This window comes from Rhinatrema bivittatum, chromosome 1 (genome assembly GCF_901001135.1).
Source record: "Rhinatrema bivittatum chromosome 1, aRhiBiv1.1, whole genome shotgun sequence".
Lineage (NCBI taxonomy): Eukaryota > Metazoa > Chordata > Amphibia > Gymnophiona > Rhinatrematidae > Rhinatrema > Rhinatrema bivittatum.
The window spans coordinates 295698968-295716674 of record NC_042615.1 but is presented as its reverse complement, the minus strand read 5'-3'; the positions used below and the strand labels follow the sequence as shown (position 1 = coordinate 295716674).

The following is a 17707-nucleotide window of genomic DNA, read 5'->3' as shown; positions in this document are numbered from 1 at the left end:
TGCCTTATCCCGTGTGGTACTAGAATCCACACGGGATAAGGCAATACTGGACCTGGTGCTTACAGATGGAGACAGCTTAGTACTGATGTTGTAGGGAGTGATCATCTGGAATCCAGTGATCACTGGATGGTGTGGTTCAGTATTAGAGCACAGGAGATGAAGGTTCATTCAAAGGCAAGGTTCCTTGACTTCAGGAAAGCGAATTTTGTCAAAATGGAGGAGTACCTCAAGGAGTCATTAGCTGGATGGGAAACATTTAGGGGAAGTAGAAGAGCAATGAGCAAAATTAAAAGGAGATATTATAAGGGCAACTAACCTTTTTGTTAGGAAAGTAAATAAAGAAAAGATAGGAAAAAAAAGATTAGCATTCATAAACTACAAGAGATCACAGAAAGAAGAAGACATACATAGCTGGAAAAGTAGTCAGGAATGCAAATGGAAGAATAAATAGCAAATGTGGTAAAACAGGAAGATAAGACTTTATTCAGATATGTTAGTGATAGGAGGAAGGGCACAAGTGGCATTATAATGTAATGTTATAATGTAAACCGATGTGATGTACGCCAACGAATGTCGGTATATAAAAGCTAAATAAATAAATAAATAAATTGTGAGACTCAGAGGTGAGGGGGAGGAATATGTAGAGGCTGATGAGAAAAAAGCAAAATTGCTTAATAAATATTTCTGTTCGGTGTTCACTGTGGAAGGGCCTGGAGCAGAACCACATAAAATAGACACAAATAAGTTTGAAAGTAAAGTAAACCTCAACTGATTTCCAGAAACGTGTGGTTTTGAGGAGCTAACTAAAAGTGGTTACATCCATGGGCTTTAAGGGAACTTAAAGAAGTTTTGGCAGCTCTGCTGCAGACGTTTTCAGTGCTTCTTTAGAGTCTTGCCAGGATATAGGCAGATGCAGTTCCTATTCTCAAAAGTGGAAGTATGGAGGAATCTGGGAACTACAGACTGGTTAGATAATTCTGTGGTGAGGAAATTAATGAGATCGCTGCTAAAACAAGATAGTTCAGTTTCTGGAATCCAATTGGAGCAATTTCTTTGTGTACCAGAAAGCTGGATGTAGTATACCTGGATTTCAGTAAGGGCTTTGATACAGTTCTCACACAGGCAACTTGTAAATAAACTGAGCACCCATGGTATGGACCCTAAAGTGCCTGATTGAGTTAGTTAACGACTGAGTGGGAGGCGACAAAGGATACTGGTAAATGGCATTCACTGCAAGGAGAGGGACTTACTAGTGGTATGCCTCAGGAATCAGTCCTTGGACTGGTTCTTTTCAACATTTTTTTGAGCAATATTGCAGAAGGAGTTTTGAGAAAAGTTTTTCTTCCTGTCAATGATATCAAAATCTGCAATATGGTAGATGGGATGGAAAACATGAGAGGGGATCCAGCAAAGCTCGAGGAATGGTATTGGGTCTGGCAGTTAAGATTTAATGCTAAAAAATTCAGTTATGCTTTTAGGCTGCAAACCCCAAGGGAGAGGTATAGGATAGGGGTGAAATTCTTCTAAACATGAAAGAAGAGTGGGATACGGGGGTGATAATATCTGATGACCTTACGGTGGCCAAATAGGTGGATAAGGCAACAGCAAAAACCTGAAAGTTGCTTGGCTGCATAGGGAGAGGAATGGTAAGCAAATAAAAAGGAGGTAACATTGCTCCTATATAAGTCCCTGGTGCGACCTCATTTGGAAATTGGGAATACTGCATGCAATTCTGGAGACCCAATCTTCAAAAAGAAATTTACCAGTTAGAGCCATTTCAGAGGATGGCTACTAAAATGGTCAATGATCTTCATTCTAAAGCATATGGGGACAACTCAAAGATCTAAACATGTATACTCTAGAGGAAAGGCAGGAGAGCGGATATATAATAGAGACATTTAAATACCTTCATGGTATCAATGCAGAGGAGGTGAGCCTCTTTCAAAGCAAAAGAGGCTCTAGAACAAGGGGTCATGGGATGAGGGTGGAAGGGGGTAGACTTGGGAATAATCTAAGGATGGACCAGCCTCCCAGTGGAGGTGATAGAGACAAGGACAGTATCTGAATTCAAGAAAGCATGGCACAAGCTCAGGGGATCTCTGAAGGAGATGAGCAGATTAGATAGCCATATGGTCCTTTTTCTGCCATCATGTTCTCTATAAATGGGCTCCTCAAGTTACTTTGAATTGCCCCACTCAGTTTGTGATGGATAGGTAGGCATTTTGGTGCTAATCTTCACTAAACGTGTAAACAAAATCATGTAAAATGATCCCTATTACATTAGCATTAGTACAGTAGTAAGCTATCAGGCCACAAAAGGCTGAATAATTTTAAAACATAACTGGTTTTATTCAAACAGGGAGGATAATTTTCAAAGAACTCCATGCAGCCCCATATACACGCATATATGAGCGTTTGGATATCTACTATAGTATTTTATAACCTGCATGTAGCTGGTCCATGCAGATTATAAAATAAGCGTATATGATTCATTATGAGCAAGTATTAGCAATGCTTTGAAAGAGCTAATTTTTTCTATCTATTTTATAAAAATATGCACTTATAGGGCTGGATTTTAAAAGGGTTACGCGTGCTGGGCCTAAAGCCCCAAGACATGTGTAAGTCCCGGGGCTCGCAAAAAGGGGCGGGCGGTCCGGGAGTGGGGTGGGGTCAGGCTCCCTGCACAGCGGCCATATTTGCCGCTGTGCAGGGGATCACGTGCACGTTCAGCCCCAGGGCTGAAGTAAGTTTAGAAACAAAAAAAAAAGTCATCAAAGGTAGGGGGAAAGGGCGGGGGGGGGTAGGGAAGTTCCCTCCGAGGCCGCTGTGATTTTGGAGCGGCCTGGGAGGGAAAGGGGAAAGGCAGCACGGCTCGGAGCAGGCTCGGCGCGCTAGGTGTGCACAATTGTGCACCCCCTCACTCGCGCCGACCCCGGATTTTATAACTCGCATGTTATAAAATCGGGCGTACATGTGCGCGCGCTGGGTAGCGCGTGCACATGTACGCCCACGCACAAGCTTTTAAAATCTACCCCAAATTTTATGTGTCAAAAAAGTATAACTTGTTCGCATAAAACCCTCATTTATACACAGAAGTATATTTTAAAATATGCACAAGTACTTGAAATCACCAGTTTGCCAATACCTCCATCAGTTCACCCAGTTCATCTCCACTTCATTGAAACCTTCTTAGCACTTCACCCTGAACTTCCCCCAGTTTACCCAGACATCCCACCCAAAAATAGTAGACAACAGATGAGTCTGACATCAATTTTGCCATATAATTAGCAGGTATAAAATGTGTGAATAAGTTACCTAATGTTACCTAATGTAAATTTTTAATATAATAGCATATATCTAATATTATATTAAATATAATATGCTATTATAAATATATGCTATTATAAATATAATATATTTAATATAATGTAAATTTTTAATATAATAGCAACCCATGTGCATACCTCCAGGCCCTGGCCTGAAATGCCTCAGACCACCTCTTTTTTGCAGTTGTAAATGTGCACATGAAACCAAAAATATATGCATTCTTTTGATATTTATAAAATAGCATGTATGCGAGTGCAAACTACGTACGCTTGTCTATACTAATTTTATGCATGTAACTCTTTTGAAAATGAAATCAATAGCCAGTTGGGTTTTAAAGTTATCTGGCTATATGTAGCCAAATAACTTGTGCCAGATATAATTCCCTAAAGTTATCTGGTTAACTTTAGCTGGATAATTTGTTTGCTTGCCAGCTAACATACTGTGCCCCCCAGAGGATTTCTGAGGGAGTGGTAAGGATTGTAAACCGGAGTAGATGGTGAGGATGGATAATGGTCTTCTTCTGTTATCATGTTTCTATGAGAGGGAAAAAAAATGCAGAATCAAACAAAATTAAAATCACAAATTTGCAAACTATCCTTGATTACTTGTGTGGCTAAAGTTGGTGAACTTGAAATATGTACAAATATATAGTGCTTCAATGGGCAGGATTAGATTAAAAAAAAAAAAAAAGAAAAGCATTAACAGCATGTTCACAGCAGGGCCTAGAAGCTATAAAATACTGAAGTACCTTTACATATTCTAATAATACCTATGTTCAGTATTCATCTGACTTAAGGCCCTAGATGAAAAGGGCTTTGGAAAATGTTTTGTACTGAACCATAGTTTAAAGCACACTGCTGATGGTTGTTATTTCACTAGCTATGAAGATTACGTAATTATTTACTCAAACTTCTGTTCTGTGTATTTCTCTTTAGGATTTGCCAAAGTATTTTTCCTTAAGTGGGGCTATATCTATTTAATGTCAAATTGTTCTAAGACCTACAAGGAGCGTTTTTTTGATGTCATGGAATGTGCAGGTAAGAGAAAAATAACTGCTGGCTCCCTTATCTACCTTGCAATAACTAAACATATTGGCCTTAATATTCAAAGATATTCGTCTATGTAAGTTGGCTGGATAATAGTTATCCGGCTAACTTGCATGGGATATATTCAGCGGCACGACTATGCTGGGGAATATCCACGTACAAATTGCTACTTAGCCGGATAAGTTATATCCAGCTAAGTTAGACTTGCTGTATGGAAGGTCTAATTTATCCAGTTAACTTAACCAGAGAAGACTGAATATTGGTACTTATCCGGTTAACTTAACCAGAGAAGACTGAATATTGGAACTTATCCGGTTAACTTAATTGGATAAGTAGCCCTGCCCTGATCTGCCCATTGCCCACCCCCAATATTTCTAGCTATCTTCTTAACTGGATAAATACTTAGCCCAGCTAAATGGCAGCCACTAAATATATCAGGATATTCAGCGGCTCCTTCTTAGCCGGTTAAGTAGCGCTAAATATCAGCCTCATTGTGAACTCATAAGTGGAAGCCATCTATGAGTTCCTGAAGTTCTAAAAAAAAAAAAAAAAAAAAAATCAATGAATCGGAAAAAATCCCTATTTTTGGTGAGGAAGCTCCACATAGAGGAGTAAATTAATGCATAAAATAAACAATATGGGGTGAATTTTCAAAACAGTACTCGTGTATGTGAAGCATACGTGTGAACTTATTTTTCAAACCTGCTCACGTACACATGTACATCCACCTTGGCGCGCACATATAGGCACGTATAAAAGGGCAGTCTAGGGGCAAAATCAAAACTTACATGTGTAAGTAACTTTTTTTTCAAATTTTCGAGTAATAACATAACATACATGCAATATCAAAAGTGTAACAGCAAGCAAGAAAGAAACCAACAAGCAAACATTACATAGAGAACCTACTTTATTTTCGCACATAAAATATATGCGCATATATTTTTAAAATAGCTAGGAAATGTACACAAGTTCATTGCATTGATATTCATGATTTCAGTGCATTGCATGTATTCTCACATGAGCACAGATATACTCGTATGTTTCAGGGCAAAAATAAGCATATTTATAATAAGTACATATCTGATATGCACGTGTCATAAAATACTATGGTATTTATTTATTTTATTTATTTTAAAAAATTTTAGCATGCTTAGAGCACAACAAGTGAAAATTTAGTCATAATGAAGCCTACATTCAGAAGCCATTTAGATGGATAACTGAAAAGTTATCCATCTAAATGGCAAAGCGGCAATATTTGAAGCTGTATGCTGCTAAATTATAGTCGCTCCAGGGGTGATCCGGGAAACTATAGACCAGTGAGCCTAACTTCAGTGCCAGGAAAATAGTGGAAACTATTCTAAAGATCAAAATCGTACAGCATATAGAAAGACATAGTTTAATGGAACACAGTCAACACGGATTTACCCAAAGGAAGTCTTGCCTAACAAATCTGCTTAATTTTTTGAAGGGGTTAATAAACATGTGGATAAAAGTGTTGCGCCAGAGGTGGACCCTTGGGCCAAGGTGGAGTTGACACAACCCATAGGAGGGATCCTACAGGTCCCCACCGTCAGCAGGCGAAGAGGGCTGATGGACAGAGGCCGGCTGGCGGTTAACCAATACCAGCCCTCGTTTCCCTTGGGTTGAGCCTTTGGGTGCCGAGGCCAGCTGGACTTAGGTGGGCCTCTGTCAGTCATCGTCGATGGAAGGATCGAGGTCAGCCCAGAGGCAGCAACAGGAGAGAGAATGACAGTCTGTACTGGACGAGGCAAAGTCCTGGAGACCTGGGCGCCAATAGAACCAAAGTCAGACAGGGATTCACCTGAGCAAGAACAGGCGAAGCCTAAATAGGCCAGGTCCAGGATGTAGACTGAAGAAGCACTGTAGGGCAAGCTGGAGTCAGGGCTGGCAGCAATCTGGAAGCAATGGTAAGCAAGGCTGAGGTCTAGATGAGGAGAGAGTCAAGAGCGAAGTCAGGCAAAGCAGAGGTCTGGGTCTGGAGAGGAGCAACGCAGTAGTCAGGCAATGCAGAGGTCTGAGTCTGGAGAAAGGCAACGAAGTAGTCAGGCAGTGCAGAGGTCTGGGTCTGGAGAGAAGCAACGGAGTAATCAGGCAATGCAGAGGTCCGGGCTTTAAGAGAGTCAACGGCGTCGTCAGGCAAAGCAGAGTTCCGGGCTTGGAGAGAGTCAACGGTGTGGTCAGGCAAAGCAGAGGTCCAGGCTTGGAGAGACTCAAAGGCGTAGTCAGGCAAAACAGAGTCAAAGTCCATGAAGGCAATCAAAGGAAGGGCTGAAGATCAGGAACGCAGGAACGAGGAAATCAGGAACAGGAGTCAACGAGGATCAGGAACGAGGAGAATCACAAGGAAGCAACGAGTACTTGACCAGTGAGGAGACCTGTTGCAAAGGCAATCTTAGGAAGTGGAATCTGGGCTTAAATACCGGAGTTCCGCTGACGTCATCACCAGGGGGATTCAAGTTCTTTCTTGTACCTGGTCGACTGGCTAATCACAGTGCAATTTTCTGAATAACATATTTTTTTTCCTCCTCACGCACTGTGAGGACAGTATATATATAATTTTAAATGAGTATACCAATGGGTATGATTAATTCGATGACATAAACACTCCCTCTAGCCACAGGCCAATCAATGGTTCAACAGATCCCATTCCTCAAGCAGGTACTAAGTCCATCATGTGGGAAATGACTAGAAAGTTTAAATCTTGTAGAAGATGGGCCGTCTTGTGAAGAGGAAAAAAAATATGTTATTCAGAAAATTGCCCTGTGATTAGCCAGTCGACCAGGTACAAGAAAGAACTTGAATCTCCTGGTGATGAAGTCATGTAGCTACCATCGTAAGGCAGTAGGTAAAGACTCTCTGAGTTGCCGATAAAGCATACGGGAGTAACTGTACTTGTAGTGGGAAGTCTCCACTTTGAAGCAGCAATGTGGAGGATGGACAGGTATATGAGCATTTATCTCCTTCCATCCAAGAGCACATATCCATTCCTAAGTTTGCATGTAAGGGAAAAGCATACTGAGAGAAGACATTTCAAATTCTCAATGACACAGATGTTTGGTTTAGGGCCCCCAATCCAGAAATGGGCCTCCATCTTCATGATTTATTGGGATTAGGAAATATGGGGGAGGAAAAACCTCAACTGTGCTTGGAGATAGAGACTAGCAGTATCATTGGATAATGAAGAAGTGCCTACTTTGCAAAGTAAGACTGCTTCAAGTGAGGCAGATATAGATCAAAATTTATGCAGCATGGAAGGAATGGTAGTCGGGAAAACATAAACAGCATCCAGACTCCACAATCTAGAGGACCTAAACATCCTCGGCTATCTGACACCATGCCTCAAAAAGATTTTGCTCCTGTCCTGCTCTAGAGCAGAGTTCGGAGGGATGATAAGATTGGGCCTGGGCTAGTGCCAGGTCTGTTGTGCAATCTAAAGCTGATGGCAGACACACAGTCGAGCATGGTTGGAAACTGTTGCCACCATTTGGCTGGAAGTGAAGTAGGTGGTACTGCCGAAAAAGCCAGCCTAGATTCCTATGAAAGCTTGAGGAATGGGATCTGTTGAACCATTGATTGGCCTGTGGCTAGAGGGAGTGTTTATGTCATCGAATTAATCATACCCAGTGGTATACTCATTTAAAATTATATATATACTGTCCTCACAGTGCGTGACAGCTGTAGCAATTCTTGTTTCGTCCAGACATATGGCAGCAGCCATATGGTCCCACTGCCTTACCTTTCTCTCTGTTATCTACATGAGGGTCTTCGCTCTCAATACAATCAGCTGATCCAATTATTGTTCACTACAGTCCAGGTTTCTAGCAGTAATCACCCCTCATAATCTGGGATAGGGAGTTGCCTCACACTCTCCCTAATCTGTTCTCGCTAGTGATGCACACCACCTTGATAGAAAAGAGGTGCACACATAGGATCTTTTTGATTCTCGAGTACTTGGGCTCATGAATGAAGCTAGTCTATCATGAATGGATCACTATGCCAAATTAAGGGTGACCCTTTAAGGTTACAATATGTTTTTTGAGGACAGATTATCTTGTTTCAGATAGTCTACCAGGTTGTTATGTGTTGTGTCAAGACACAAGGAGGTGCAGAATTGTAACCACTCTGCTAGGAAGCATTAAAAATGGAGGAGTTTACACCAGTTATTACCTTCTCCTACAAGCCTCCTATCTCCAAGGCTATCATTCATGCTGGTGGTTCACCTCATCAAAGTGTTCTGACCATGTGAGTGGGACACACCACAGATCATATCTAATTCAGTCCTGCTTATAGACGAAAAAAGAAAGTGTGCTTACCATAAATAGTGTTTTCTGTAGATAGCAGGATGAATTATACATGAGATGCCCGCCTGCCTCCCTGGAGAGTCAACTACCAAGAGATAGACATATTATATATTTATATTAGCTTTGCTATAGACTGAGAAGGCTCGCAAGGCAACTCCCGCACATGCTCAGTAGAGCTCAAAGCTCTACCCCTGGTATAGCGATCACACATCCTCTCTCTTCCTCCTCCTCCAATTGTCTGGCTCCCCCAACTGCCAGCTCTGCTGATTGCAGATGCATTCATTTGAAATAATGTAGACAATATAATTGACATTAGTTGAAAAAACAAAATGAAATGATATAGGTAAACAATAGAAAATAAGAAATTGCATGTCTTTTTTCCTTTCATTTTTTGTATGTACTATGCTATTCATGCTTCTGGTTTTTAATGATAAACCCTTCCTCTCCTCATTCTGAAGCCTTACCAACACCAACCCGTGGGTATCCAGAGATCCCCAGCCCACCCCCCGGCAGCCCAGGGGGCAGTCATTTCCCCATAAAGGGGTAGATTTTTAAAAAAGAGCACGCACATCCATTTGTATGCCCTAACCGGGGCGCACACATGCACACGCTGAATTTTGTAATCTGTGCGCATATGTGCGAGTGGTGCACGCAAGGGGAGTAGACTAGAAAATCAGGTGCGGCGACAAGAACAGGCCTCTCCCAGGAGCGGACCCCCTGCCCATGCTCCCTCTCTCTTCCCCTGTCCTTCCCACCCTCTAAACCCTTTACCCTACCTTTTTTTTATTTTATTTTGTTGCTTACTGCTCTGTTGGAGCAGTAGCAACTTGTCCGCGCCGTAAGTTCCTTCTCCAGTATAGCGGCAAATGGCACGAGTAAACAATAGCACGTGCACATGTAAAATGGGATGTGTGCGATTATACGGTATTTTAAAAAACACAACTTACGCACGTAAATAGGGAACCACGAGTAAATCTGCACGAGTATAAAAAGGTGCAGGTCAGGGCGTTCCAGGGGGGGTGATCAACATTTATGTGCAGGGACAGTAACTTTCAAACTGGCACAGGCGCACATATACGTGGGTGTGTGTGTGGGAACGCCTGACCAGATACGCAGCAATTTTATATCCTGCACGCATATTCTGAAATAGCCCTGGCATACATATGCGTGCTCCTAATTTTAAGTTTGTCTGCGAACAGCTGAGTAATGTCGGGTTTGAGCCGTGCGAGGGAATTTGTAACAGGCACGCGTCCACGCCATGACTAGGTTTACCAGTTCGTCCGCCAGTTTGCCCAATGTAAAGCTAGATCCTCCAAACCCCCCCTGGTTCTTTAGCCTGCACTCTGCCCAGTTAACCCAGACCCCCTCAAACATGTCACAGATGCCTGGAAATAATTTTATTAAGACTTACACCTCCTCTGTAGCAGAAGTGAATTTGCACTCCAGTATACCTGGGTGCGCGTTCAGGCACGTAGGTACTTGAGCGCACATCTCGTGGCTCCACCCTGGAATGCCCAGTGCCCCACAGAATCTACGCCCATATTCCGCCCCTTCCCCCAGATGTGAGATATTCGCATCTTTTAAAAATCGGGTGGATGCACGCATGTCCTACATGCACACCTACCTCCGGATTTTGGCATGCACCCAGCTTTTAGAATTCACCTCGGAAGTTTGCTGTTTTACAGCCTGCCCAAGTGACACGTGTAAGTCTTTTACTTGCGAATATTCATCACTCCTGCGCAATATTGCCAGAGGAGGTGGTTAGTGCAGTTCGTGTAGCTGGGTTCAAAAAAGGTTTGGATAAGTTCTTGGAGGAGAAGTCCATTAACGGCTATTAATCAATTATACTTAGGGAATAGCCTCTGCTATTAATTGCATCAGTAGCATGGGATCTTCTTAGTGTTTGGGTAATTTGCCAGGTTCTTGTGGTCTGGTTTGGCCTCTGTTGGAAACAGGATGCTGGGCTTTATGGACCCTTGGCCTGACCCAGCATGGCAATTTTTTATGTTTTTTTCTGGAGCAAATGATCGTAAACATCTTAAAAGTGAAAAAATAACTGCATGGGAAGTACGGGTGAAATGAGGGGACTTCAGGCTGAAGAGCCAGGAGGGTCTTCACGAGCTACAGATGGACTGTTAGATTAATTGGTAAAACTGATTATTTCATTGCCACACGCATGTTATAAAATCCCCTGATTTATGCGTGTAAAAGCTGACTCACAGGGGATAAAAGCGACTAAGTAAAGCAAGTAAAATCTGTTCACACATCCCTGTAAAATTCGAAGTACAGTTACGCAGGTATATCTTTTGCGCACACTTATCCAGCTAAATTTTGAGTTACCTGGCTAAGTAAGGCCTTTGCCACTACTTAGAGAGACAAATTTGAACTTATCCAGATAAATAACCCTTTTTTTTTAGGCTTTTTCAGCTATCTTAAATAATCTGATAAGTCTAAAAAATGCCTCTTAGATGGACAAATAGTGCTCTTCATAGTTGTCTGGCTAAGTGCCACTACTTAGCCACATAAACTGGAACTTTTCTGGATAAGTCTGAACTCGCACGGCTCGCGGTTTTTACATATGCAAGCATGATTGTGCGCATATGTGCTTATATTTTATAACCTGAACATATCATTTGCACTCAGGCTATAAAATACAGTAGAAAATTTGTGTGCACTCATATACACGTGTATGCAACCAGGATTCTGTTTTGAGCTGTCTTAAAAAGAACCAGGCTCAGGGCCGGATTTTAAAAGCCCTTGGCGCGCCGGGCCTATTTTAAAAAGGCCCGGCGACGCGTGTAAAGCCCCAGGATGCGTGTAAGTCCCGGGGCTTGCAAAAAGGGGCGGGGCGGAGCAGGGGCATGGCCAGAGCCCTCCAACATAGCGGCCATTTGCCGCTGTGTCGGAGGATCACGTGCCGGCAGGCTGCCAGCGTGCACACTTGCGCCTGCCCGGAGGCAGGTGTAAAAAAAGGTAAGACAAAGGTCAGGTGGGGTTAGAGTAGGGCTGGGGGGGGGAAGGAAGTTCCCTCGCAGGCCGCTCCGATTTCCTACATGCGCGCCACATTGCACAATTTCGGAGCAGCCTGGGAAACGGGGGAAGGCAGCGTAGCTCGGCGCACACAAGTTGCACAATTGTGCACCCCCTTCTGCGAGCAGACCCCTGATTTTATAACTTGCTTGCACCTGCGCACCCAAGTTATAAAATCGGGCATACATGAGTGCGCGCTGGGTAGCACACGCCGCATGCTGCTTTGAAAATCTACCCCTAAATGCTTAGTCCTGGACTTGTCAGGAGTGTCTGATATATACTCCTTTGCACCACTGAATTGACAAATCTATATCAGATTATGAGCTAATTTTCTCAATTTGAGGGATCCACAATAGGCAGATTCAATATAGATTCCTGCAAATTTGCATTAATTCTGATCAGATTTCTCACACATTCACTATGCAAAACCTGAATATCATGTTATCTTGAAGCAGGCAAAAATTCATCCAATTTGAGTTTAACTTTAAATTTTCTACATATTTCGACCCTCTGACACTAAAGTATCTCTCTCCCCTACACGGGATTTCTCTTTTGTTATTAAAGCAAAGGAGAAAGGGAAACCAATAGTATATTAATATTTAGTTTTTCATTAAATTAAATAACCCCTATGGAAAAGTCTCAGTAGGGTGACCGTTGAATGCTTCAGCTCCTGCCTACAGATTATAGCAGGAAAAGAACTGAAGAACCACTAAAAATAAAAATGTTTAATTTCTTAAAAAAAGATTGATGCTTATGTATTTTACAGGCTCCCGTGTTATAATCTATATTTATGAACAGTGAGGCCCAATACAAATGAGAAAATGATTAAATGTCAGGAGAGGGGAAAGAAGTTACAGTTCTCAAATGCCCAAACTGGGTCAATTTTTCCTGTCCTAAAAGAATATACTTAAGATAGTTTTCACTAAAATAGTTTATTTTTCAATGAGATGTATATTTCATTTGGATTTGCGTACACAGACGGTAACTTTCAAATGGATGCACGGGCACACACAGACGCACGCCTGTCGGCACTCGCCCAAGCTATGAGGCAGTTTTATAGCAGACATGCACCTAAAAATAAAATAGCCCAGGTGCTCCTATATGTGCACCTAATTTTACAAGTGCTCACCCAGCAGCGCAAATCGGGTTTCAGCCCACCATGTAAGTGAGGAATTTAATAACCAGCGCATGCCCGCGCCACGACTGGTTTCACCAGTTCATCCGACAGTTCGTCCAGTCTAGAGCTAGAGCCTCCAAACACTCCTGCCTCATTAGCCTGCACCCCCTCTAGTTAACCTAGACTCCCTCAGACACTTCAGCGAAGCCTGGAAATACTTTTATTAAGACTTGCACCTCCTCAATAGCAGAAGTAAAGTTAAGCAGCACTGGACTTGGGCGTGTGCCCGGGCGTGTAGGTACTTGTGCACATATTTCATTGCCCCATCCCGGAATACCCACGCCCCACCCACACTATGCCCAAATTCTGCCCCTATTTTATTTGAAATGAAATATTCGCACATCGGGACGGCGTGTGGGCGGCTTTTAAAATCTGGTGGATATGCACGTGTATCTCCTAATTTTGGCACGTGCCCAGTTTTTAAAGCTTACCTTTTAAGTGCACTTAACATGAGCAAATGACTTTTGGAAATTGCTAGAATAGTATGTTACATTTACATGATAACTCCTTTGAAAATTAACCTGATAGTGTGTAAATGCTTTTGAGAATCAGACCCAGTATGGAAAGCAAACCCTTCGCTAGTGCAGTAATCACGAACCTCCCTGGTCAGAAGATCCAGGGAGTTCCATAATTTGGGGGCTGTAAAAGCAAAAGCTATATTTCTCATCAAGGCTGGAGGAATACATAACATAATCTCCTCATATGATCATTATTGTCTATTGGGAGAATAATTCTGGACATGTTTCTTTCCCTACTTTAGGTACATATGATGGGTCCATAGATTCCTGCAAAGGTGATTCAGGAGGACCTTTGGTCTGCTATGATTCACACAACGTGGCATATGTTTGGGGCATTGTAAGCTGGGGCGAAAATTGCGGACTGGAAGGATACCCTGGTGTTTACACTAAGGTGGCTAAGTTCTTTGAATGGATAAGCTATTATGTCGGAAGATCACTTGTTACCAGATACAATGCCTAGTAGGCAGTGGAAGTTGAAAGATGACAATAAAATTATTAAGCAAACAGTAGTGCGATTCCTTTATTTCAGAATGAGCAACTGCAGAAATTGCAACTCAGGTATTTTATTTTTAAACCACTATGAAATTCCCTTTTATGCCATAAACCAGCTCTTGTTATCAGCCTCTTGTAAAGAACCCTTCATGAAGCTAGCAACCGGCAGATTTAAAACAAATCATAAGAAGCAATTTTTTTCACTCAGCTATAGAATCTGTTGCTGGAGAACATGGGCAAGACAACTAATATAGCAGGGTTCAAAAGAGGATTGGACAAGTTCCTGAAAGAAAAGACCATAAATAGGTAGACTTGGGAAAGCAGAGCTTACGCCTGGGAGTGAGATACAACAAATAGATCAACTACTGGGGATCCTCCTTGGTCTGATCCAGTTGGGCACTTCTTATGTTCTTACGTGCATCTCTTTATCATGGGCATCATTATTCGTATGGACCCTTGTACAATAAGCTATCTGTGTTGAGAGTAGAAGCCTAAAACTCACGAAACCAGGCAGTCCACTTTTCTACCACATGCACATTCTGTTTTTGTATCTTGGAAGGAAACAATGCTTCTGTTTGCTAGAACTCCAGCTTACAATTTTTCCTAAGCAATTATTACTTCCTGACTTTCTCCTGTACAGCAGTGATAATTGAAACAGAGTTGTTTTCCACTGGATGCAAGTTTAGAGGTTACCAGGGGATCCGTTTTCAAAAGCTTTAACTGGGATGGCGCTCAGTGCATTGCTTCTCTCCCATCAGTCCGCCCCAGAAGAGAATCATTAGTGGAAGCTGGAGAGGCGCAACCACATCCTCCAGATCTCACATGGTTTCAAGGCATGACACTTAGGGCCTAGCAGGAGTGAAGACAAAGGAGACGCCGGAGGTGCTGCAAAATTGGCCATCTCTTCCTCCTGTTTAACTGAATGAGTGGGTGATTGATGGGATCCGAAGATAGGGTGCAGAGTGACTCAGCGATCATGGGCGAGTTGAGGGGAATGGAGAGACTTGGCGATCTTGAGGAGAGGAGGGAGTGGACTGAAAGATGGGGGAAGGGATAGAGTAAATGGGAAATGGGGGCGAGAAAGTGAGTGAAATGGGGATTGTGGGGGGGGGGGGGGGTGAGGAACCTTGTGAACTGGGGTGGGGTGGGGAAGGAAGGGAGTGAATGGGGATTGCGGTAGGAAGGGATAGGATAAGGGCAAGAATGAATCAGGGTGTGTGAAGGTAATCAGGATGTGTGAGGGGATGGGGGAGAAATTCAAAGAGGGAGATTGAGAGATGAAAGGAACTTTTGAAAAGGGGACAAGTGAAAGGGGATGGAGATGTGATTGGGGGGTTGTGGCTTCCTTCTTTCACCCATCCTAATATTCACTCCTTCTCTTCCACCCCATCCCTAGTCCTCATCCTAGTATTTCCTCCTTCTCTTCCACCCCACCTCCAATACTCCGTTGCTTCCAAGCTTCTCATCCCTGACCCTTCCCCTCCCTCCTTTCTTCCCATTCCCTCTCCCTTCCTTTTTAATCCCCATCCTCCTCCATCCCTCATCTCCATACACCCAACCTAACATTCCTTCTTCATTTCCCTCCTCTGCAATCTCCTCTCTTCCTATTCCCAGATCCCTTACTCTTCCTCCTCAGCCTCATTTACTAAAATCCCTTTTTTCCTCTAAAGAACCAAATGAATTAACTGGACATGGAAATGTCACAAAACAACCTTAGAAAAATTGCAAATTAATGCAAAATTATGCAAATTTGCAAGTAATTACCACAGAAATTTGAAAGCTGTGCCACAGAATTTGCCAACTCGCCACAGAATCTTGAAAATTCTGATGCTGGAAACCACAGGCTATGCATATAGTTTATTAAATCATGGTTTATTTTATATTTCATTTATATCTCCAAATCTACAATTTGTAAGAGTAGCATGTTTATCAAATGGGTGAATTTGAAAAACAGCTTAAAAACCTATCTATTTTAGTGTTATGATACCAATGAGTATATTAGTTTTGTTCTTTTTGTCCACTCTTCCATTGAGAAGAAACATTGATAGTCATGTCTAAAAAACCCTGGATTTTAAAGCTATTAGACATCTGTGAGAGGAAATGTTTTAGGTTGTAATAATAAAATACTGACATTGTATTCTTTCTTAATATTGTGAGCTTCAATGTGTCAGAACAGATAAATAGTTTATTCTCTCCTCTCAACCAGAACAACCTAGAAATACTGATGGCCTCCACAACTGGTCATTCTGTATGCTCTCTAAAACTACTCATTAAATGAGGACTTGAATATTTCCCCATAGAGCCACATATGGAATACTAAAATGTGAATTTTCAAAGGGCTGTGCAGGTAAAATAAAAAAAAGCACATGCATGTGCAAATAGCACATAATCGTGTAAGTGCTATTTTCTAAACCTCTAACATACAGGTGCAAGTACTGTTGCACGAATAAATTTGTTTGTATAAAAAGGGGGCAGGCCAGAGGCAGGCCACGAATGTTCCAGAGCGGGGCTAACATTTATGCATATAAGATGCTATTTTGCACCTGCTAATTATCAGGTGTACGTCAATAAAATTCTTTATAGCCAAATATTGACTGGGTGAGGGGTCAGGGTAAACCTGGGATAGTTCAGGCTGAAAAACCAGGGCGGTCTTGATCACTTACAGATAGATTGAGCAACCTGATGGACTAATTGGTAAAACTGGTAATTTCCTTCACGGGTGCATGGTATAATATGCAAGTTACATTTCCTTGTGTAAATGACTAAAATTAGGGGAACAAATAAACACGCATAGCAGATGTGCGCCACTTATCTGGAATACATTTTGACTTTTCTGGATAAGTCTTAAAAAACACTACTTAGCCGGATATGTAAGATAACCAAATAAGTCTTCAAATGAGTGAGATAATCAAATTTGCAGATGACACAAAATTGTTCAGAGTAGTTAAATCACAAGCAGATTGTGATAAATTGCAGGAAGACCTTGTGAGACTGGAAAATTGGGCATCCAAATGGCAGATGAAATTTAATGTGGATAAGTGCAAGGTGAGGCATATAGGGAAAAATAACCCATGCTATAATTACACAATGTTGGGTTCCATATTAGGTGCCAAAACCCAAGAAAGAGATCTAGGTGTCATAGTGGATAACACATTGAAATTGTCGGTGCAGTGTGCTGCGGCAGTCAAAAAAGCAAACAGAATGTTGGGAATTATTAGAAAAGGAATGATGAATAAAACGGAAAATGTCATAATGCCTCTGTATCGCTCCATGGTGAGACCGCACCTTGAATACTGTGTACAATTCAGGTCGCCGCATCTCAAAAAAGATATAATTGCGATGGAGAAGGTACAGAGAAGGGCTACCAAAATGATAAGGGGAATGGAACAACTCCCCTATGAGGAAAGACTAAAGAGGTTAGGACTTTTCAGCTTGGAGAAGAGACGACTGAGGGGGGATATGATAAAGGTGTTTAAAATCATGAGAGGTCTAGAACGGGTAGATGTGAATCGGTTATTTACTCTTTCGGATAGTAGAAAGACTAGGGGGCACTCCATGAAGTTAGCATGGGGCACATTTAAAACTAATCGGAGAAAGTTCTTTTTTACTCAACGCACAATTAGCTGTGTTTAAAAAAGGATTGGATAAGTTCTTGGAGGAGAAGTCCATTACCTGCTATTAAGTTCACTTAGAGAATAGCCACTGCCATTAGCAATGGTTACATGGAATAGACTTAGTTTTTGGGTACTTGCCAGGTTCTTATGGCCTGGATTGGCCACTGTTGGAAACAGGATG

General features: G+C 42.1%; 1 protein-coding gene across 1 annotated transcript in view; it reads left to right on the top strand.

Moving 5' to 3' along the window:
- CFI (complement factor I) overlaps nucleotides 1-13929 on the top strand; it is a 146260-nt gene extending 132331 nt beyond the window's left edge. The window contains exons 12-13 of the mRNA XM_029596663.1: nucleotides 4263-4364; nucleotides 13663-13929. Of these exons, the coding sequence (XP_029452523.1) occupies nucleotides 4263-4364; nucleotides 13663-13880 (320 nt within the window). The 3' untranslated portion in view covers nucleotides 13881-13929. The remainder of the gene's footprint in view (nucleotides 1-4262; nucleotides 4365-13662) is intronic.
- Nucleotides 13930-17707: the final 3778 nt, after the last annotated feature.